The 21,432-nt window shown below is 62.3% G+C and overlaps 1 protein-coding gene across 4 annotated transcripts in view; it reads right to left on the reverse strand.

The window, feature by feature from the left end:
• The window catches only part of CASZ1 (castor zinc finger 1), a 149,110-nt gene that overhangs the window by 15,323 nt on the left and 112,355 nt on the right, over nt 1-21,432 (reverse strand). For all 4 annotated transcript variants that reach the window (XM_045482145.1, XM_045482146.1, XM_045482144.1 and 1 more), the window contains 7 exons: nt 11,019-11,495; nt 7,078-7,912; nt 6,049-6,117; nt 4,328-4,418; nt 3,402-3,566; nt 2,297-2,469; nt 1,210-2,057 (listed from right to left, as the gene is read on the reverse strand). In XM_045482145.1, coding sequence (XP_045338101.1) covers nt 1,210-2,057; nt 2,297-2,469; nt 3,402-3,566; nt 4,328-4,418; nt 6,049-6,117; nt 7,078-7,912; nt 11,019-11,495 — 2,658 coding nt within the window. The remainder of the gene's footprint in view (nt 1-1,209; nt 2,058-2,296; nt 2,470-3,401; nt 3,567-4,327; nt 4,419-6,048; nt 6,118-7,077; nt 7,913-11,018; nt 11,496-21,432) is intronic.

A 21,432-nucleotide genomic window follows, 5' to 3' on the forward strand; every position in this document is an offset into this window, starting at 1 on the left:
CCCCCTTGCCAAGCACTGGCAGGCCCTCTAGGAGACCTGGGCAGACCCCTGGGCTAGGCCGCAGGGACCTTCCGTCCTGCCTGGTCTTGAGACGGTCTCACAGCAGAGTAGGGCACGCGGGTTCAGGAGCCGGACCGCTGAGGTCCAAGTCTGGACTTCGCCGCCTCCTGGCTGCGTGCCCGGGATCAGGCTACCCCCACTGCCCCATCAGTACCACCAGGCAGGACTCTGCTTCCCTGCCGTGTCCCCAGCACCGGTGAGGTGCCTGGCCCTCAGCAAGCACGGCGGTTGCTGAATGAGTGGCTGAAGTGACAGCTGACTGTTCTCAGCTAAGTACCGAGAAGGGGGAGAACAGGGAGAGGAGCCAGGTAAACAGAAAGCCAAAGAATTCCAGAGATCAGAGAAAACATTTAAAAAGAGTAGAAAACTTGAGAAGGAGAACCGCTCCCCTTGGTAAGCCAGAGGGAGGCCAGAGGTGGGACTCGGGAGGTCTGGCTGCGTTGTCCAACATGGCAGCCGCTGGCCAGGTGTGACTAAGTTAAAGGGATTCCAACGAAAATCCGGTTCCTTAGTCACAGAGCCAAGTTCAGGCACTCAACAGTCACAGGTGACTAGTGGCTGCCATACCAGACAGCACAGGACAGAACATTTCCGTTCTGGCAGAAAGTTCTACCAGACGGCACTGACGGAGAGGGAGACACTGGAAGGTTATCCTCGGCCTCGAGGGGCCGGCCGGGTGTAAATCCCAAGCATCCCTGACGCGTGGCCACCTGCTGCTTGGCTGGACCCTTGCCCCTCCAGGTGACACGGGGGGCCCTAGGGAGGCACAGGGATCTGGGACTCCTCTCATCAGCGGCTGGACTTGCGATGAGGGAGGGTGACAAGTGGGGGGTGCGGAGTGGTAAGGACCAGCTGCCCCGGGACACACAGGCTCCCAGTGAGGCCGGGCCTACGGCCCCCACTTCACAGATGAGAGAACGGAGCTGCCTCGGGGGGGGTGGGCAGGCCGGAACAAGGGGGCCCCAATAGCAAACAAACAGGATGGAGGCAGAGACCAGGCAAGGATGGGGGCTGGGGGCGTGGGGGACGTGGGTGCAGGAGTAGAAAGACGCCTCTCCAACACCCCCCGACTCTGCTCTGCAATCTGAGGCGGCGGGCTCCCGGGGTCCGTAAGCCACTCGTTTCCTGGGCAGTGCCCGGCCTGCTCACCTGGGTCAAAGGTGGCAGAGGGCTTGAGGGCAGCCGCGGCCAGCCTGGCCATCATGGGTGAGATGAGGCCCTTGCTCGCCGAGATCCTCTCCATGATGGAGGCGGGGGGCACCGGGACAGAGGTGGCGGCGGCCGGGGCAGAGTCACCGGCTCCCGAGGCGGCCAGGGTGGGTGTGTCGGCTGCCGCCGAGGCCACTGCCCCGGACGACATGGCACCCAGGAGGCCGGGGGCACCCACGGGCAAGGAGGCGCTGCCCCGGCTCGGAAGGATAGGGAAGTAGGGGGCGGCGGTGGGCAGGCCTGAGTTGGAGAGGGCCAGCGCCAGCGGGATGGAAGCGGGCAGGCCCTGGGACAGCAGCCCGGAGATCTTGCTGTTGGGCGGCTTGGCGGCACCGGGCGTGGCCTCGGCGGCGGCGGCGGCGGCGGCGGCAGCCAGGGAGGCGGAGGACTGCTGGCTGGTCGGGGAGGCGCTCAGGCTGGAGTTCTTGCTGCTCAAGGCCGAGAAGTCGACCAGGTCGTCGTTGCTCGACTCCTCGTGCTCCGTGTCCTTGGCGCCCAGCAGCGAGGACGGCAGCCCCAGCGCGCCCGAGGAGCGGACGTGCCTGCGCTCGTGCTTGCGCTTGTGCGAGGTCATCTGGCTGGTGGACGTGAAGGTGAAGCCGCAGCCGGCGCGGATGCAGTGGAAGTGGTTGGTGGCCTTGCTGTACACGCAGCCCTCGTACCTGCACTCCTCGTACTTGTAGAACTTCTTGAAGCCGTCCTTGGCATACGCGTCATCCTTGATGTGGTAGCTCTTGTGCTTCTCGATGTCACACTTGTTCTTGAAGGTGAACGTGCAGCCGGGGCGCCTGGACGGGACACGGCAGGGGCTGTTGCAGGGCCTCGGGGAGGAGGGGGCGCCCGGAGGTGGTCCTGCCCGGCTCCCGCCTCGGCCCCGGGGGGAGACCCGGAGAACCCCGGGGCGGCCCCCCTACCCTTGTGCCTGTGGCCTCCGGGAGGCGGGACCCCGAGCCCCGCACGGGCCCACTTCCCCGCCTCCCCTCCCTCCCCCAGGCCAAGCAGCCTCCCTGGTGGGCTCCCCGTTCACCTGCAGTGGAAATGCGTGGTCTTCTGCCCGTAGAACTGGCAGTCGGCCGTGCCGCAGTCCTCGGTGGCTCGGAAGCGCTGGAAGCCATCGTTGATGAGCTGGGTGTTCTTCTTGTGGAAGTTCTCGTGGGTCATCACATCTGACGTGCTCGTATACACCTTGTTACAGCCCACCTGCAGGGGCAGAATGGCCGTCAGGGGGACCGAGGCCAGGCACCCCCGGGCCAAGGTCAGAGCCGCGGTTCTGCTGGCCACAGACGCCCCTGCTCGGGGGAGCTTCGGCCCCTGTAAACATCCAGCTGGGCTGTGCAGAGCCTGTGAAGACCCCCCCGGGCCCTGCAGGCCTGGGCTGTGCTGAGGGCTGGGTTGTCTGCACGGACTCCGGGCACCTCCCAGCACAGCCAGGTGTGGGAGTCCCGTCCCGCCGAGGGGCGTTTGGGGTCCCGATCCGTGGCTCTGTCTCGAAAGCCCCTGGCAGTGGGCAGGGCTGGGCCTGGGGGCCCGGCAGTCACCTTCGGCCCAGGGACTCGTTCAGTGGACACTTCCTGGCACAGGGCCCTCCCCACCCCACCCTAGCTGGGCCAAGGCAGGCAGCGTTGCCATATTGAGTAAAAACCCGTGGAATCTGAGCACTCTTGAAGGCTGGGCCGTGCCAGTGTCTGCACCATCTCAGGGCCCAGAGAGAGAGCCCCCCTCTCCTCCTGGCCCAGGTTGTTCCACGGAGCCCATAACAACCCCCTGACAAATGCCGGGGGAGGCGCAGCGGCTGCTATTTGCAACCCCGAGTCGCTCCCCCTGGACCTGACACCTTGAAAAAGCCCAGACTCGGCGTGGCATTAAAACAGAGAATTAAACAAAAACCTCCTCAGGAACCATTTGCAACGCTCCCCTTGGTGTTAAAGCCTGAGAAATGCTGGTCTGTATAAACAGCTCCCTGAATTTCACCCGCACCAAGTATGGCCATGGGGACGGCCCCGCCCTGGCCCTGCCAGACACCGCCCGGGGCCCGCGCCCCCAGGACTCCCTGCGCTCGCCTGCTGCCCCCCGCAGCGCCCCCGCTGCCCCCGAGCCAGGCCCCGGCCCCTGGGTGGCCCTGCCCCTGGCACCTGCATGCAGTGGTAGTGGGTGCTCTTCCCGTTGAGGTGGCAGCCGTGGTAATAGACGCTGCAGTCGTCCAGCGGGCTGAAGCGCATGAAGCCGTGCTGCAGGGAGTTGTCGCGTTTCTTGTGCATGTTGTAGTGCCGGATCACATCCTGCTTGCTCGTGAACCTCTGCAGGAGAACACGAGTTGGCGGGGGCCTGGGCCAGCCCCTCGCCCAGAGCACTGCCCACCCCCCCCCCCCCGCCCACTTGGCTCTCCCTGGAAATAATCCTGCCTGGGGTCAAGGCAGCCGGGTGGCGCCCAGGCCAGCACAGGGGACCACAGACAGAGCAATTCCAAGTCCCAGAGCCACAGGGCCTTCTGTGACCTCCCGCCGGGCTCCCAGCGCTCACGCCCAGGAGCAGAGGAGATGAATCTGGCCAGGCCCTTAAGGCAGCGGCTCCGACAGGGGACAGCTCATTTTGCCCGGTGTCACCTGTGGGCTGTGCCGCCAGCTTGGGCTCCCTGACGAGCAAGAGGGGACAGCCCTGGGCACACTGGCTGCGTTTCCCTCTTGTTCACCTGCTCTGCATTTATCACAGGTGGCTTTGACCATAAGTGACGATCTCTCTGCCCCTCAGCGTTATCGTCTACTAGCCGGGGCAGGAGGACACCGAGAAGAGTCAGACAAGGTGCCGAGGCCCTGGGGCGGGGGTGGGGGCTGGGGGGTGGGGCTCCCAGGGAAGGGAGCTTGAATGATCATCCCGGGGAAGCAGGTGGCTCCAGACCCTATGAAATGCCTATTAGGCTAGTAGTTTTCTGGGTTCTCTGTCCGCGTGAGTTAAGCTCAGGTGGCCTCGGCAGAACTGAACACCCCCGTCCCACTTCCGAGAGGCTCCCCCACCGATGGGCCAGCCCGCAGGGGCGGGGCTGGTGCCCACAAGGCCCTACCTGGTAGTTGCACTCCGGGTCAAGGCAGTGGTAGTGCTCACGGTACTGGTAGGCGCAGTGGATATGGCCACAGTGCTGACTGCCGGAGAACCTGCAGAGAGGAAGGGTGGGCTCAGCCCTCTCTGGGCAGCAGCCCCAGGGAGGACTCTTCCCTCCCGCCCCAGGGAGGACTCTGCTGCCAGAGCAGCAGAGAAAATATGTGCCCATACCCTGGGGAAGCGCTGCTGGGGTTCAGGGGCCCTGAGCCCTTTGTAGGGGTATGGGGGGCAGAGGTGGTCTGTGGGGGTGAAGTGGCAGAGGCCAGGGTGAGTGATCAGGCCTGTTGGGAATCCTAGAACACTGAACTGCAGACCTGTCCTGCCTGCCTCGGGAATGAGGACGCAGTGAGGCACACGGGCCTGGCACCAAGGTGGGGAGGAAGAAGCTGGGGCGGGCCAGACGGCAGAGCAGAGACAGGGAGGAGGCCTGGGATGGGATGGGATGAGGCGGTGAGGGCAGGAGCCCCCAGGGTGACTGCCTTTCCTGCAGGTGCCGCCCGCCGGCCCCGCACCCAGAGTGAAGCCAGGTGCTGGAGACACTGGCTGGGCCAGCCCAGGGCCCCGCTGCTGAGAGGTGTTAAAGCCTCTCTCTGTCCTGGGCTTTCCTGACACTTGAAACGGCCCAGGGTTATGAATTTTTAAAGCACAGCATCTGTTCGGCTTCCTGCGGCAGGGAGTGAGCTCTCCAGCCAAGTCCGCAGTCGGGAGCCCCATGCAGCCTGGCCACTGCCCGCCTCCCAGAAACCCCGACCTTCCCCAGGCCCCAGTGCCACTGGGCTGTGGTTCTCAGGCTCGGCGATGGCTACCCTGGGGAGGCGGCTCTGGGGAGAGCCTGCTAGGACAACTGGGGAGGAGGCTGGCCTCAGACTGTGGGACATGCGCGCGCACACACACACACACACACACAGAGACAGAGACAGAGACAGAGACAGAGGGAGAGACCCCTTTGTAAAGGGAGAACCACTTGCAAATAAATATTTAAGCTGAAGCTGCCAAAAAGGCCATCTGCTGAGGCACTAATAATAATGATAATAATAATAATGAAGAGATTGGAACAAAGCTGAAAAGACAAAGAGAGACAGGAAGAACCTAGAAGATCAGCAGAAAGACACAGGCTGGGGCACAACTCCCTCCTTGGGCTGCCCCATCGGGTGTTGGCAGCAAGGGGCCGGATTTGGGGGCCTCCATCGAGGCGAAGGTTCTTTACCCACCCATCGTGTGGCCTTAAAAGTGTAAGAGGGCAGGTCTGCGGTCAGGAGGTGAGGGTCAAGGCCCGGCCCAGGGAGCACACTGAGGCCATGTCAGGGAGGATAATTGCGCGCACCTCCTCTCATCCCCAGCGGCTCCACGTTGGCCTGAATCCCACCCCAGACTCTGTATGAGCCGTGGCGGGAGCTCGGTGCTCACCTGAGGCCAGGCCCCACCATCAGGCCCCTTTGGGCACCCTGGCCCGGCCTAGGGTACAAGCTGCTTCAGGGCGTGTGGCCCAGGTCACATCAAGGGGCAGGGGCTGAGATGGGACGCAGTCCCTCCGGGGAATTTGAGGGCATGGGTGCATAGAGGTAGGGAAGCAGTAGGCACTTGGGCACTAGCGGTCAGATGGGCCTGTGGTCCCAGGGTCCCCAGGCATTCCTGGCCCCATCCCACCACCTCTCCAGGGCAGTCTCCTCCCCAGGGGCCTACCTGGCAATATATTTCTGGTAAATGTTTACATCTTCGGTGACAGCTGGTTTATCTGTGGGCAATCCGTTCCTGGCGAGAGACACACAGGGCACAGCTGATTAGCCGACAGGGGTAACTTCACACCCCAGGGGCAGCTCCCTGTCCTGGGGCCCTGGCCCTTCCCTCTCTTGCTCTGTTGTGCTCTGAGGCCCTCAAGGTGGGATTGGAAAGCCCTTTGGCGGAACCTTGGCACAGGTTCAATTAGCCCAACTCCGGCAAGGGCCGGGCCATCCCAAGCTGGCACGGGCCTAGCTAGGAACCTTGGAAGCTGGGGCCTGGCCCCCGTTGCATACCGGGAGTCAGCAGGATGCTGGGAAGACCACTGGGGAAGGGGCAAGAGAAGGTGGGGTCATTTGATCAGAAAAGCCCCCCTCCCAGGCCAGTGGGCAGCTCCCTAGATCTGCTCCAGGTTTTTGGCTCTGCCTCCAGGGGGAAGGGAGTGTGGGAACCCCACACAATTGATCCACAGATAATCTGACCGTTGCCTGGGGGTTAGTGATGAGTGTGCCCCCAGACTCCTGCCTTCTCTTGCTGCCTTCCCCACGGCCCAGGCCCTGAACCTGGGAGCCACGGTGACCGGCTTGGAGCCCAGAGCCCTAACCCCAGACTAGGGCTTTCCCAGCCAACCCCAAGGCTGCATTTGAGGCACAGAAAGCCTGTCACTGGCAAATGGGGGTTACAGCAGTCCCTGGTACGCGTGTTAGCAGATGAGCACATGCACGGGAAAACCTGACATGTGACGCGCGTGTGCACACTGCAAGATGTGTCGCGTGCTGGGCGTGGGTGGTTACGCAGGCTGTGTGTGTGTGTGTGTGTACGTGTGTGCACACGCAGGCATGCGCATGTGCAGAAGCGTGTGAGAGCCAGTGCGTGTATTAAGCTGGCCGCATGGTGGACGTGTACAAGTACGAGTGGATGCGTCCACGAGCATGGGCTTCAGGGGCAGAGAAGTGGCTACTCTAGTCCCGAGTTCAGGATGGGCGTCCTTACTTGACAGTGGAGACGGTCCCCGTGGTGATGGAGTCTGTTTTGGAGAAGGTCGACTTCAGGTACTCGGGAGTGTTGAAGGGCAGGGAGGCAGATGGCTCAGGCCCTGGCCCAGGGGCGCTGGGAGCACTGGGCACGCTGGGGAGGGGTGCAGGAGCCAGGCTGGGGGTGGGCGGAACCTTGGCGGGGCCCGGCTTCTGGATGGCCCGGACGTCGTACTTGGAGGGGCGCCCCACCTTGCCCGTCTTGAAGGCAATGGCCCCGCCCATGTCGGGGCTGCCCTCCCCGGGTTTGAAGAGGTGCAGGTACTTGACGTTCTCCAGGTCGTACTTGGATGGCTTCTTGTAGGTGCTCCCGTTCTGGGGCCGCAGGTTCTCGCCCGTCTTCAGTTTCTGGATGAAGAAGTCGTACTTGGAGGTGCGGGCCACCAGGCCCTGCATGGGAACGCTGCTGTGTGAGGGCAGGGGCAGGATGGTGGCCTTGGTCTCCAGGTGCGCCGTGCTGCTGGGCAGCCGCAGGCCGGGCAGGGGCCCCACCACGTCCTTGCCCGCCCGCTCCTCGGCCTTGGTGCTGTGGGCCGGCCAGGAGAGCTGCTCGCCGGCCTTGAGCTTGCGGATGTACTCCTCGTATTTGGAGAAGCGCGCCCGCTTGCTGAGGGCATCCTCGGAGGCGGGCAGCATGGAGGAGGTGGCCACCTCGGGGGTGGAGCCTGCATGCAGCTTCTCGAAGCTGATCTTCCTGGCCAGCTCGTCCCTCGTGTTCTGGTCATCGTAGCCAAACATGCCGAGGAACTCGGTCATAGTGGAAGCCGCGTAGTCCCGGAGTGAGGAGGCCTCTCCTGCAGCAGTGGGGAGAGGCCGGTCACCTCTGGGAGGGAGCAGGGTAGCCAAGGGACAGGGGGCACCCCCTCCCCGTGAGCCCCCACCCACAGAGGGAGGAGGCTGGCATGGGGAGGGGGCGGAGCACGACATGATCTATGGACATTTGGCTCACTTGTTAGGTTTTACGACTCTTAAATTAATTTGTTTAAAAAAAAAGTAATTAATACCGGGGTAAAATAAAACGAGTTCATCAATGCCAGGAAAATCAATTTCCTAAATGTTCTGGCCGATGGCTTTTCAGTACATTAAACAAAGTTTCATAAATGTCTCCTCTCTCTCGCCTTGGCCTAATATGAAAGAGAAGTCACTTTACTGGAAGTAAGGCCAGATCCCAACCTGCCTCCCAAGGGTGGGGTGACACGGGGGCTGGGGACAGGTAAGGATGTGGGCCGGCAGCTGGGCGGTCAGGAGGGACCCCAGGGGCTGAGGGTTGGGGGTGGGCCTGGCTGAGCCTGTCTGGAGGACTCTCCCTGACCCCCACAAGCAGACACACAGGCCCTCATCCCTGGGAGGTAGAGGGCTTACCCCAGGCCTCACCAGGAGCTGGCTCCCCGGCTCCACCAGCCCCCCACATACTGAGGGTCCCAGACCACAAGGCTGAGGGGGCAGGGGCCTTGCCAAAGCATTTGTTCAGACTCACTCGAGGCCCCTTGCCCCAGCCAAGAATTATGACGTGAGGAGTCCTACGAACCTCCCCGTCATCCTCGTGCCCACTCATAAAGGTGGCCACCCTGAGGAGAGTCTGCCTGGGAGGCTGGCCCTACTGGCCCCAGGCAGGGGACCGAGGACAGCCTGTGTACAGGCTCTACCTGTGTCCACTCTGGGGCACACAGAGATCCCGGAGCGGCCTCCTCACAGGGACATGAGCAAACACGTACACACACACATGCACGCACATCCCCTAGCTACCTTCCCAACCCCACAAACACACACACATGGACACGAACCACCCAAACCCTACACCCATCTCCCCAGGATGAGCCTCAGGATGGCAGAGGCAAGATGATCCCATTCTGCCTGGGGTTCTTCTCTGGAGCCCCACGTCCTTGCACACATGACCTTCGCCACAGCAGATGTGTGACCCCCCCCCCCCCCCCCAGCACACACAGGCTTACTCATTCTCGTGCAGAACACTCACGAAACACCTACTATGGGCTCCGGCCTGGATCAGGGGTGGGCGCACATAGGAGGGTGAGACCCACATGGGCCCCAGGGACACACATGTTTTCTCCATTCCTGTCTGAGCCAGCAAAGTCGGGCACGTTCACTCAGAGCAGCAGGGCCCCAGGCTGGGAGTCCTAACAGCACAGCCAGGGGGAAGGCATGGCTGAAGAAGGGGTGGGAGGCCCAGGACCCCAGCAGGGTGGCAGATGAGGGTCGCCTCCCAACCCTCATTGCAACCTATCGGGTCTGTGTCGGAAGAGGACAGTCACAGGTGGCACCTGGAACCCCAGGTGGGCAGAGTGACCCCGGGAGCCAACAGATGGCTGTTCCCTGGGACGGGGTGGCCGGTGGGCCACTGTCCTGACCTCAAGCTACATGGGGTTGGGGGCCCAGCCTGGGAGGAGGGGGCTCTGGCTGCTAGATTCAGTGGCTCAGGGACCAGGGAAAGGGGCTAAAAATAGCAGGAGGCAGCTGAGCCCTCACTATATATGGCAGAGAGACAGAAGGCTTTGAAGGGCAGGCAGCTTAGAGGAGGGAGGGGGCTGGGTGGGGGTCTGAGGCAGCCCAGAGGCCTGCATTCCTGAGCCCCCAGGCCCAGAGAAGGTGGCCTGAGCCTGGCGGTGGCTAGGGCTCCAGCTGGTTTCCTCTGGTGCCCAGGGCTGAGCAGGCTGCCCCAGGTGTCAGACGGGGCGATGCCCAGGTCACGAGGCCACTGGCAGTCCCGGTCCTGCCTCCTACTGTCCCAGCTCTCCATTTGGGGTGAGAGAAGGCAGGGGTCAGGGCAGGGCTGGGCCTGGGGGGTGGGGCGGGCCCCTGACGGGACAGCGGCCCTTGTCCCCGTCCCTCCCTCTCCTCTGGCTCAGCACAATCACCTTGTGTCTGGGAACGGCAAGGGCTTTTCCTATCAGAGGAAACTGAAGGTCACACTTTTCCTCATTGATCTTGCAATGTTTGTTAATTACTCTGTCACTGATGTGGCGAAGGATAATTAAACAGCTCTGTTTATATCTTATATGCATAATTATGTGGCTGCGCAGGGCTCCCCGCGCAGGGAGGAGATGCGCCCCTCGCTGCAGGGGGAAGGGGATAGGGGAGCAGGCAGGGGAGGCTCGGGGCACCGGGCACAGGCCTGAGAAGGAGGCTAGGAGCTGGAGAAAAGGCCCCGCACCCGGGGTTCCATCCTAGCCACGGTGACCCCCTTCCACCCAAAACCGCAGGCCCTCCCTCCCTGGAGTGTGAGAAGCTCGGGGCTGCTGTGAGTCATAAGGACAAGGAGACAGCAGAAAAGCCAGGCCTCAGCCACCTCGTGGGAAAGAGGTCAGCCAGAGGAGCGCGTCCGGGGCAGGTGGCTGTAACGGGATCTGCGGGCCGGGCTGAGCCATCCTGAGGCCCTGGCTGAGCCACCCTGAGGCCCTGTGCCTCACCCCTGAGAGGTCCTGCCTAGCAGAGCCGGTGTCCCTGGGAAGGAGAAGGATTCCGGGAAGGGGCAGGGGAGGAGGCTGCCAGAACAGGTCTATCCCGGAGCTCTGCTCCTGTGGCTCTAGGGCTGACCCCGCAGGCTCCTGTGATGGCAGGGATGGAGACACAGTCCCATGGTCTGTCGTGGGTCCCACGTCCGCACAGCCATCCCTCACCTCCTCAGGCCCCCCATGCTCACAGCCGCCCCCAGCCCGGCTCACACCTGGAGCGCTTCCCTCCCACCCTGGGCAAGTCTTCCCTGTTCACGCCAGTACCTCGGCCCCAGGCCTCGCGGGGCTGGATGAGGTGCCGGGACACGGAGCACGAGTGGGGGAAGCGGGCATGCTCTGCGGACCCCCTACTCCTTCCCTGCTGCCCCCCCCCCCCACGGGCTATGCCATCTGTCCGTGCGGCTGTCTGTCCGGGGCTTCAGGCACCTACCCGAAGCCTGCTTGGTACTGGGGCCGCTGTCGTCCTTGGAGGCCGCCCCGTCAGACTCCTTCTCCTCCGCGCCGCCGCCGCCATCCCTGGGGGGCTCTTCGCCGTGGTCCTCCTCATCGCTGCAGCCCTGGGGCTGCACCATGTAGACGCCCTCGGGCGGCAGCTCCAGGCCCTCGCGGCCGATCCGCCCCAGGCTGGGCGCGGGTGCGGGCTCCTCGCTGTACTCGCCGTTGACCCACTTCTCGATCACCGCCCGCCTCTTGTCTTCCTCGCTGCGGACGCCCCGGGCCACGCCGGCCTCTCGGTCCCGCGGCCGCAGCGGGCTGCCCTCGGGCTGGGGGCCCGCCTCTGCCCCCTTCTCCACCACCACCTGGCGGCTCAGCTTGGCGCAGATGGCGTTGAGCTTCAGGCCGCCTTTGCGCTTGGCCGCCATCGCGGGCTTGCCTGCGGGCGGGTCGGTGCACCGGGTGCCTTCAGCTGCGGGGGTGGAGGGAGAGGTCAGAGGGTGCGGCCACCACCTTGGCGGCCAACCCCCCTCCCCCCACTAGGCCCTAGGTTTTCCGGATCCCATCTTCCTCACCGCTGCCCCTGGCTGCGGGCAGCGGTGGGGGAGGGAGGATGTCTGCGCCCCTCACCAGACTGTGAGCTCCAGCGGCCCAGCTCGCCCAGCGCTCCAACCCTAGAGCCTGGCACCGAGGCCGGCCTGCACTGGGTGGTTCAGGACGGTTTGGAAATGAATGTATGAACGAACGAATGAATGAACGACTCTTCAAACACGAGGGGCAGGCTTCTCAGCACCTGTTCCCGGAAGCGTTCCCTACACTTGCTTGGCCCTAAATTCCTCTTCTGAGAGGCGGGCACTCAAGGCGGGCGCTCAAGGCGGGCACACACTGAGGCCCGCCGTGGCCTGCCCCGTGGGGAGGAGACCACCCAGAGCCAGGGACCGGCCCGAGCCAACCTCTTGCCCTACTGTCCCGGCCACTGGTGGCTGGGACCCTTCCCCCTCTGAGTGTCTCGTCCCTGGCAACTCCCCTGCCAGACTTGGTCCCTGGACCCCACCTGACTGCTACTTCTGCTCACTGGAGAGCTGTGGCATCTCTTCCTGTTCTCCCGGCTGCCGAGGGCCCTCTGAAGGCCTCCGCTTTTCCTCACTCCCCTTGCTTTCACAGACCCTCTTTTGTCTTCTCTGGCCATTTCCTTTCCTCAAGCCTCAATCAGGGCCACTCAAGGGCAGAACGCTCACAGTGTTTCCAAGAACCGCTCATCCTTGTCCGAGGATCCCACTCTGCCCTCTCTGCCACAGCCACGGCTCCTTCCCTCGGAGGCCTGGCTGACTCCAGAAAGCCCACTTCCCAGCCCCGAGAAGCCACAGCTGGAACAGGCTGGGCTTTCTCGGACCCCCAACGGAAGGCCCAGAAGCTGCAGTTGCTGTTCCTGAACGACACGGCAGCCCGACAGAAACTCTTTGATGCGGCTGCCAGGGTCTCGCCACCTCCCTCACGGCTGCTGAGCAGGGGTGCCCAGGGGTCCAGGGTCGGGAGCACACGGCGGGCCCACTCACCACACAGCCTGGGACCTGCCACCAAGGCCAAGGGTGGACACACATACGCATTTTGTGTATATGTCTGCCTGTCCTCCACCCTTCCATCTGTCCGTTTAGTTGGCTCCTATCGTGTGCCAGGCCCTGCGGAGTGCGTGGCAGACGGCCTCAGCCGATTTGAGCACAGGGGGCCCCGCTGGAGCCTCTCAGTGGCAGGGCCCCCTCGTGTGTCCCCCAGCAGAGGAATGGGTGTGTCTGGGTCTCCACCCACATTGGTCAAAAGGCCGAGTGAGGGCAGGGGCTCGGCTTCCAGGGCCATGGGCAGAAGGGGCTTCCCTAGAATATAGATCAACACCCTGCGAACCCCCACACACAAAAGCCCACCAACAGGCATGCTCACACAGGACGGCCACCCCTGCCTGCCTGGGGACCCTGTCCCGCAAGGAGACTTGGCTCGTACAGACGGGTGGTTGTACAATGCCCAGCGGCCCCAGACCTGCCTCGAAACCAGCTGCCAAGGTGGCCTCGAAACCGGTGTATGGCCTCACCTGGCCCAGGGACCCACCGGCCCCAGCCCAGTCCAGCCAGCCGACTGCCCCAGAAGGGTCTGCTTGGCTCACACCAGTCGGCCCAGTCTTGGGGCCCTGGCTCTGCCGGGCCCCACCCCTGCCCAGGCCATGGGCCTACTCTGCCCAAGTTCATCCGCAACTCCAAGTCTGTGCCGCCCACACCCAGGTCTCCAAGTGCTGACGTGGGTTCTCCAAAGTTCAATGATGGTTCCCCTAGTCACAGCATCCCACCCAACCTCTGGGCCAGCTGCCAGGCTGCACGACACCAGGCTTGCTCCAGCAGACCTACAGGGAGCAGGCCTCACCTGGCCCCCTTGGTCCCCTGCCCTGGTGGGGACGGGAAGGGGAGAGTGGGGGAGCCTGCTCTATTTTTACCAGGAGGTAAGCAGCCAAGTGTGTAAGGGAGACAGCAAATGGATCTATAAATATTTATCCCAAGGAAGAGGGAAGCAGAAACTCCCAGGGCTGCACTTGCTGCTGGTGACACCCCCTCCCTGGGCTCCCACCCATCCTGGAGCCTCGAGGCACTTGGGCCCACCCAGGCCAGCCCACCCCCTCCTGGGCCCCCACCAGCTGTGATGCAGCTGTGCACCCAGGGCCCACCCCCCGCCCACAGGCCCCTCTGCTCCGCCTACACCCCCCACACCTGCCCTCCAGCTGCCGCTCTGCCCCAGCCCACCTGCCTTCCAGATGTTGCCCTCCCTCTGACTCTACTGCCGATCCCAGGGGTAGAGGTGGAGAAGGCGTGTGGGCCTGGGGTGCAGGGCAGGAGGCAGAGGCTAGGGCAGCGGGTGGGGAGAGTGAAGGAGCCAAGGTCCGAGCTGCTCGCCCATCCGCCTTCCGGCCCACTCCGTGGGGTCCTCCTCCCCTCCCCCTCCATCGGGGCGCTGGGGCATACAGACTACCCCCCTCGTGGTCTGACCCCAGGCTCCTGTCCATGTAAACATTCCCCCGACTTTCTTCCCTAAAATATAAACGCCGTGGCCGGGCCTCAATGGGAGGAAGCCATCCGTCCCCGGCCCTGTCACTGCCCCTTTCATCTCCTTCCCGCCACCAGCCTGCCCGCTGCTCTATTTACACTGGACACTTCCTCTGGGAACAATACTGCCCAGGAGGCAGGCTTGGGCCAGGGGGTGGGAAGGCGAGGGGAGTCCTGCACTGCTTACCCAGGGCCGGGCTCCAGAAAGGAGGCAAGGGGCGGGGCAGCGGAGGTGAGCCCCAGTCAGGCTGGGGGAAACAGGGGAAACTGGGGAAAGGAGCGACGGGTACCCGCACGTGCGCAGCCGGCCCAAGGGCTCTCCTAGCTTCTCGTCTCTGGCCCCGGTGCCTCCGCATCAGTGGGGTGAGCCCCAGGAGGCGGCACAGCATGAGGGCATAGCCTGGCTCTCCCGCTTGTTGGTGGAAGGGCCCCAGGCAGGCTCCCGCCCTGGGAAAGGGCCACAGGACTGTAAGGGGAGAGGGTTCTGGCAAGCAAGGACCTGGAAGAAGGCAGCTGAGCCCTGAGAGGGACAAGCAAGCAGGTGTGGTGCACCTCTAGGCACAAGATCCCAAGACCAGGAAACTTCACCGGGGCCAGAAGAAAGAGGGGACACCAGAGAGGCTGGGGGGCTGGGCTGGGCTGGGGGCAGGCTGTCCACTCAGCAACAAACGACCCCTTCTCAGGTCTTCCGACCTCCCCTCCCAGGGCTCCAAACTCAACCAGCCCCCTGCAAGCAGTTCTCCTGTGTAAGCTGAACAGATCCTGCTCAGGGTGGAGGAAAGGAGGGGCAAAAACCAGACCATGCACATCTCCAGGTACGGTCTCCCGATGCCTCGTGATGACCCCGTGAAGCAGGCACTGTCATCATCCCGTTTGATAGAAGAGGCAACTGATCCTGGAGCCGTGAAGACACCCAGAGCCCAGGCTCACAAGGGGCCCGGGCTCTGCCAGGAGCTGGGCAGCCACCATGTCCCCAGTTGAGGCTTCTGGGTGGGCCCTAGGAAGTCCCAGGCCTCTCTTCCCATCTCCTCCTCACTCCCTCTCCTGGTTCCCATAACATGGAGCCCCCTAAAGTGTTAACTGCGATGGGTAAAATGGTGCAGCAGATTGCTACAATAAATAATTTACTGATATTTATAAATATTCAAATCAGCCAGCTTCAGAAATCAAATGAAGGGAGGGCCTCGGGAGAAGGGCCCGTTATGGCAGGAACCTCATCACTCCCTCCAAAGGCTGGGGAAGGCCAGGGCTCCTGCCAGTTACGGGGGTGACAGGGGGGCTCCTACCACTGCACCTGGGCCCCCTGTCCCTGATCTCTGGGGATGAAGGGGTTGGGGGTGGCTGGAATGGCTCCACCTCCTTGCCAGGTTGAGGCCAGACCCTCCCCTGCCCCGGGCAGCCTGTGTCAAGGGGTCGAGAGGCTCCAGTGCCCAGTGCCCACTGCCTGGGGCTCGAAGTTGCTTGTTCTGCCCTGGGTGGGGGGGCAGTCCCTGGGGGCTGGGCAGGCCTGGCAGCAGCCCCCCCCCCCCCCCCCCCCCCCCCCCGCCACTTGTGAGTAATGTGTTTCGGGGCCGGGCGGCCTGTCAGCTACCAGGCTCCGGGTGCTTTATGGGCTCTGCCTGGTGGCTCTGAACTCCCTGGTAGGAAATAAAGTTCTCCCTGTGCGTCCCTTCTAAACATTTCACTCAGTGGAAACGGTGTTTAAGAAAAATGAGGACATATTTCTTCCTAAGGATGCAGTGTCCCCTTTGGGCAGCCTAATGCCCGCTGTATATCAGGAGGTGGGGAGGCAGGGGCCAGGCACTGGTCCCCTGGGGTAGGGATGCTCCGGGGCCCCCCTGCCTGCTACCAGGCAGCTCAGGGGCCACAGACACTGCCAGGCCACTGGTGGCCGCCCTGTGGCACGGCCCAGAGTGACAGGGCGGCTGGCACCCTCTGAACACCTCCCCTGTACCAGAGACCGTGCTGAACACTTCCTGACGTAAACTTCAGTGACCCCCCGCCCAACATCTCCATGAGGCTGTTGCCCTGTCCCCATTTCCAGATGAGGAAGCAGAGAGAGCCTGGTGAGATTGGTAACTGCCCACAGTCACTCAGTGTCAGTGCTGGAATCGGACTCCCATGGGGCTCGGATGCCCAAGGCCATGGTCTAACACCCCACACGCCCCCCTCCCCGCTCCCCAGCCTCCCAATTGGGGTGGTGGCAATGTCGGAGCTTCCACGCTGCCATCCCTAAGAACTTGAACTTGACAGGCCCCGGTTTTCAAGTGATGCATCTATGTTCATTCAAGACACCCTCTGAGCTCCTTCTACAGGCCAGGCCCTGGGCTCAAACCTGAGGACAGCATGAGAGCAAGACAGACTGTCCTGGTTCCTGCCACCACGGGCAGCTCAATTTAGACAAGGGGACAGATGTTCAAGCCACCATAAGCGCAATCACTGTGGTGAAAAGTCCAGGTGCCACAGGAACAGCGAGTCTGGGAAGCAAGGAAGGGTCCCTAGAGACATGTGCTCCCCCCAAGCTCCCGACCATCCTTCCCACCTCTCTCCTCACCTCCCCCACCAGCCAATTTCTGTGTTAACTCCCCTGTCTCCTCCAGCTGTGACCCCCTACCCCAGCCAAGACCTGTCCCGTAGGAAAAGGTGTCCTTCTCTCTTGGGCCTGAGCCCTCCCCTCCCAGCTCAGAACAGAAGGGCCGCCCAGCTCGTGCAGGTAGGAGAGTGGTCACTGCTCCCCGAGACTCTCAGCCAAGCCCCCTGGTCCCCAACAGCTCTAAGACGGGAAGTGGGGGGGCCAGGCTGCTGGGCCCCACTTGCCCCCCTTTGTTTATTTATTTATTATGATTTTTTAGTCCAGTTAAAAGGTTTACTATCCAGACGCGTCTAAGTGGCCTCACTTAGCGTAAGTAACTCTATAAATCAGGGGAACTGTTAACATCCACCGCACAGGCTGGCTATCAATCTCCCCCAGGTCACAGCCAAACAGGAAGGGGAGAAAAAAAGAGTTACCACCCAGGGGAGATTTAAAACACACACATACGGCACACACACAGACCGTGCACGCGCGCGCACACTCGGGCGTCTCTGTGTTTGTACAATCATATTATAATTCACACGTGCACATGCAGAACGGCCCGGAAACTGGCAACGCCGAGAGTGGTCACGGTAACACAGCACCAGCAGGGTTCCCGCGGCCGAAAGGGAGTCGGAGCCTGAGGGAGGGGAGCCTCCAAAGGGCCCCCAGGGCCGGGCTCTCGTGCCTGAGCTGCCCTGGCCGGCCAAGTGGCTCTCGAGGGCTGTGGAGCGTCTCTGCTTGGTCCCCTCCCCTCTCTGTGGCCCCTGCCACTGCAAACCCAAAGGACCGAGCTTTCCCCTTTTGTGTGCCCACGGTGAGCCCTCGGCAGGGGGTGGAGCCAGAGGAAAGAGGCAGGGAGGCTGTGGGCTGCAGGCCCCTGCAGCGGGGCATGCTGCGGTCCCTAGGTATTCACCAGCCGTGCCCGAGGCCGGGCACACCCCAGACGCAACACGCGGAGCGGCCGGCTGCCTCGGAGGGTGCTGAGGCTAGCTGGGCGTCCAGAGCCGCTCTTCCGCAGGAACACCCCACCTTTTGACCGGAGTACGTGCGGCCGGGCGCACAGAGCTCGGACACAGGCTCCCACCCCATCCCCAGAGGGGGCCCCAGGCCTGGAAGGACCCACCAGCTGGGCCACACCAGGCACCCGAGTGGGGCGGGCCTCTCCTGGCACCCTCTGTGGATCCCCAAGACAAGGCAAGGCAGCCCCAGGGTGGAAGGCCTGCCCGGGGCCCACCTCTCCCACCTCGCCCCGGAGGCCTCCTGGCTCACCCGCCCGCCTGCCCGCCGCATCTCCCGTGAACTCTATTTCTCTTTCCTCTCTGAAAACAACTGAGCTGTAAATACTGTTTAACCTTCTCCCCCCCTCCCCCCCACCCCCTCCCCTCCGCACTATAAAAACACAAATATGCCATAACTCAGCCGGCCCGGCCGCCCAGCCTCCAACATGCCCCGCGCCCGGGCCTCTCAGGAAGGTCATTACAAACGACTTTCCGATTCACTGCTCCTGAAATAATTTTGTGTATTAAAACCTGAATCTGCACTTTCTGGGGCCGAAAGCCTCGCTTAATTATGGCGGGTGTCCTTGGGACGGACAGTGATCCTTCACTCGCCAGCCCGCTCCAGCCCTCCGCCCGCCAGCCCGCCCCCCTCCCTGGGCCCAATCTGTTTTCAAAGTGTGTCTGTCCTTTATTAAATTGTTTTCTTTTCCACATTATCAGTTGCCATGGAGACCTCATCTCTCGGATTATTTGAATTTCATTATATCTATTGATTTGGGAGCATTTCATCTTTTTTATTGTTTTTCTGTCAATTTTCAAAACGAATAACCATCTAATTTGCGTCAGTGCTGATTATGTTTGTCCCTCAATAGAGGTCGGCAGCTGCGCTGGGGAAACAAATCAATGAAAAACCATCATAAAACTCCCCACTCCAGTCTCCGGGATGTGTGGGTGACATTCCACGCCTGTGAGAAACACACTCATCAGCTCCAAGTTCGGCTACGGAGGCAGCGGCACCGCTCCACGTCCGCCTCCTCTGGCCTTAATATTTAATTTCGCGATTTGGGGCATTATTAGTGGTGTTTTTATTAGTGCGTGTGCATGTGAGTGTTTGGTGGTGGGCCGGCTGTTCCGTTAATTTGTGGGTGAGGCTGGGAAACCCCAGAGGAGGGCAGGGCGGAGGGTGCTAGGGGTGCGGTGGGAAGTGGAAGAAGCAGGTGCGGGGGGGGGGGGGGGGAGAGCCCCGAGGATGGGGGCCCGGGAGGGGGGGACCCTGGGACCAGGAGGACCGCGATGAGGGGCTGGAAAAGGGGGGTCGCAGAAGGGGGACCAAGCGAAGAGGAGGAAAAGAGGGAATTCAAATTGCTTACTTTGTTGGTTTTTTTTAAATAATTTATGCAATTTTAAGCATTTATGTATAAATTTTTTAATAAGCCACCCTGGAGCAGGATGGCCATTAACATCCCAACGTCCTTCTGTCCAATGGGCTGGCGGAGAGGATCAATTTCTGAGAGTACTTTCCCTTTTTTATGACATGATAAAATGCTTTTAAAGCAACTTACACAAATATGGAAATTTTTTTTTTCTTTTTTCCCCTGTCCCCTCTCCCTTCCCCTAACAGCCTTCTCATCCACCAGGGAAGGGTGTGCGGGCACGCGCGCACACGCACACACACACTTGTGCTCCTACTGCTCCCTCTCCTGCTGGGGAGGGGGGCTGCGGGGGGCTGGCAGGGAGACAGCCCCAGTTCTAACTGGAACTGGCCGCCTGTCCTTCTAACAAGGGCATAAACTTTCATTACCCATGCACGCAGTCAAAGACAATTTAGGGAAACGCGCTGCTCGGAAAAGGAAAACCTCAGCGATTCGTGACCCACGCCGCCGCCATCTGGGGGGCTCTCGCCTCCAGCGCTCAGGGGAGCCCGGGCCCTGAACCTCTGGCCCTGCCCGCAGGAGGTCAGGGGGAGGGGCCCTTGTGGGGGGCGGGCAGCCCTCCAAGGGAGGGGAGAGAGCAGAGGGAGCCAAGGGTCTCCGCCTTGGCTAGCTGGGAGCACCCGGGCAGGCCAGGGGACAGTCCCCCTTGTCGTGCTCTCTCCCCACACTGCTTCTCTAGCCCCACTAGGCATGGGCCCTGGAGGGCAAGCACAGGGCTCGTGCCTTTCTGCCACCCAGTGCGGGCACAGAGCAGAAGCTCAGCTCTGATGGACAGATGGAGGGATGGAGTGAAGACAGTGTAGGAAACCTGGCCCAGATACCCTCAGGCCCAGGTACTGGAGAAAGGCCCCCTGTCCAGGTGTCACCTGCTCCGGAAGCTGGTCTGGGGCAGGAGTGCCTCTGGGTATAGGGGATGGGGGGCACTGGAGTGAGAGGGGGCGGCCTGGCTACCATCACCCTACCCTGGCTCCCAAGACGGAGCCAGGCCTTGTGAAGAAGAGGCCAAGTGGCCTATGCCCAGACTTGGGGACAACTGTACTTCTAAGTTCTCTTCACCTTGCAGCCCCTCTCATCCTGATGCGGGGGGGGAGGGTAGGGACCGAGGGGTGAGCCCTGCCCAAGGGATACCCTGCGGGGCCGCGCCTGGCCCTCCATACCATGCTCGGACAACCAGGACTTTGGCAGCTTCCAAATCAGACAAGTCGGCATCAGAAACTTGGCCCCCCAATTTTAAGAAAGTTAGGTCTCTGCCCTGGGCCTCAGTGTCCTCATCTGAAACAGGGCTTCCAGCATGGCATCGAGTGACATGTCTGGCATGTGGAGCCTGCCCTTCTACTGGATGGTGACCGCGGGCAGGGTCCTGCCTTGGGAGGTGGAAAGGCTGCTTCCTCCCTGGCCCAGGGCTGGCGTGGGCAGGGCAGAAAGCCCAGCCTCCCCGAGACCTGGGAACTCTGGGTCGTCCTGCTTCCCTCCCCCCCCCCCCCCAAAAGAGCCCAGCTCTCTCCTTGGGCCCTCGGCCGTCTAGGCTGCTAAGGGCCCGATACCCTCCTGCCCTCAAGTCTCAGAGCATCTCTTGGGAGACTTCCCTCCCTCTGGGTGAGCCTGACCCCCCGGCAGCCCAGGAAGGGCTCCTCTGCATCCTTGGTGGCAGCAGCCAGGGAGCACGCCTGCCACGGCCAGGCCACCCCAGCCCTCAGTGGGGACCCAAGGGGAGCCCACCCTCTTCCTCTTCTGTGTTCAGATCCCCCCCCCCCCCGAACTGTCATTAAAATAACAAGTTTCTGTTACAATCTAAACATTCCCACATCGCATAAAGGGTTATATTACACCCGAGTCACTCCCGGGCCCGTGTTTGCACAGAAAAGCTCACGGCAGGTCCCCCCTCCTGACGAAGTGACTTATTAAAGTTTAAACAGTAATTAACAGAACAATAAAAATAAAGGGATGTTTGGGGAGTCATAGCGCACACAGGGTTTTCGGCAGTGCCAGCAGATTTTCAGTGCCCTGTGCTGGCAGCAAAATGTGACTGTGGAGCCAGGGGGGACGGAGGACGGGGCCGGGACGGGGCCAGGGAGGCTTCGGGCCTAACGGGTAAGGAAGCGAAGGCAGACCGGAGAGAGGGGAAGAGGGGCCCAGGGGGCTGATTCGGGTCTGTGCGGGGCCACCAGCCCCACCAGGATCTGGAGCGGCGGGGCGGGGGGGGGGGGGGGGTTCCCTACGAGCAGGAGAGAAGACCTGATGCTGGCAGGAAACCGCCCAGCCGGGCTGCTGAGGCTTCGCCAGGCCAGAGCCCAGCTTGGCCCCAGGCACTTCCGGGAGC

This window comes from Leopardus geoffroyi, chromosome C1, assembly GCF_018350155.1.
Source record: "Leopardus geoffroyi isolate Oge1 chromosome C1, O.geoffroyi_Oge1_pat1.0, whole genome shotgun sequence".
In the NCBI taxonomy this organism is placed as follows: Eukaryota; Metazoa; Chordata; class Mammalia; order Carnivora; family Felidae; genus Leopardus; species Leopardus geoffroyi.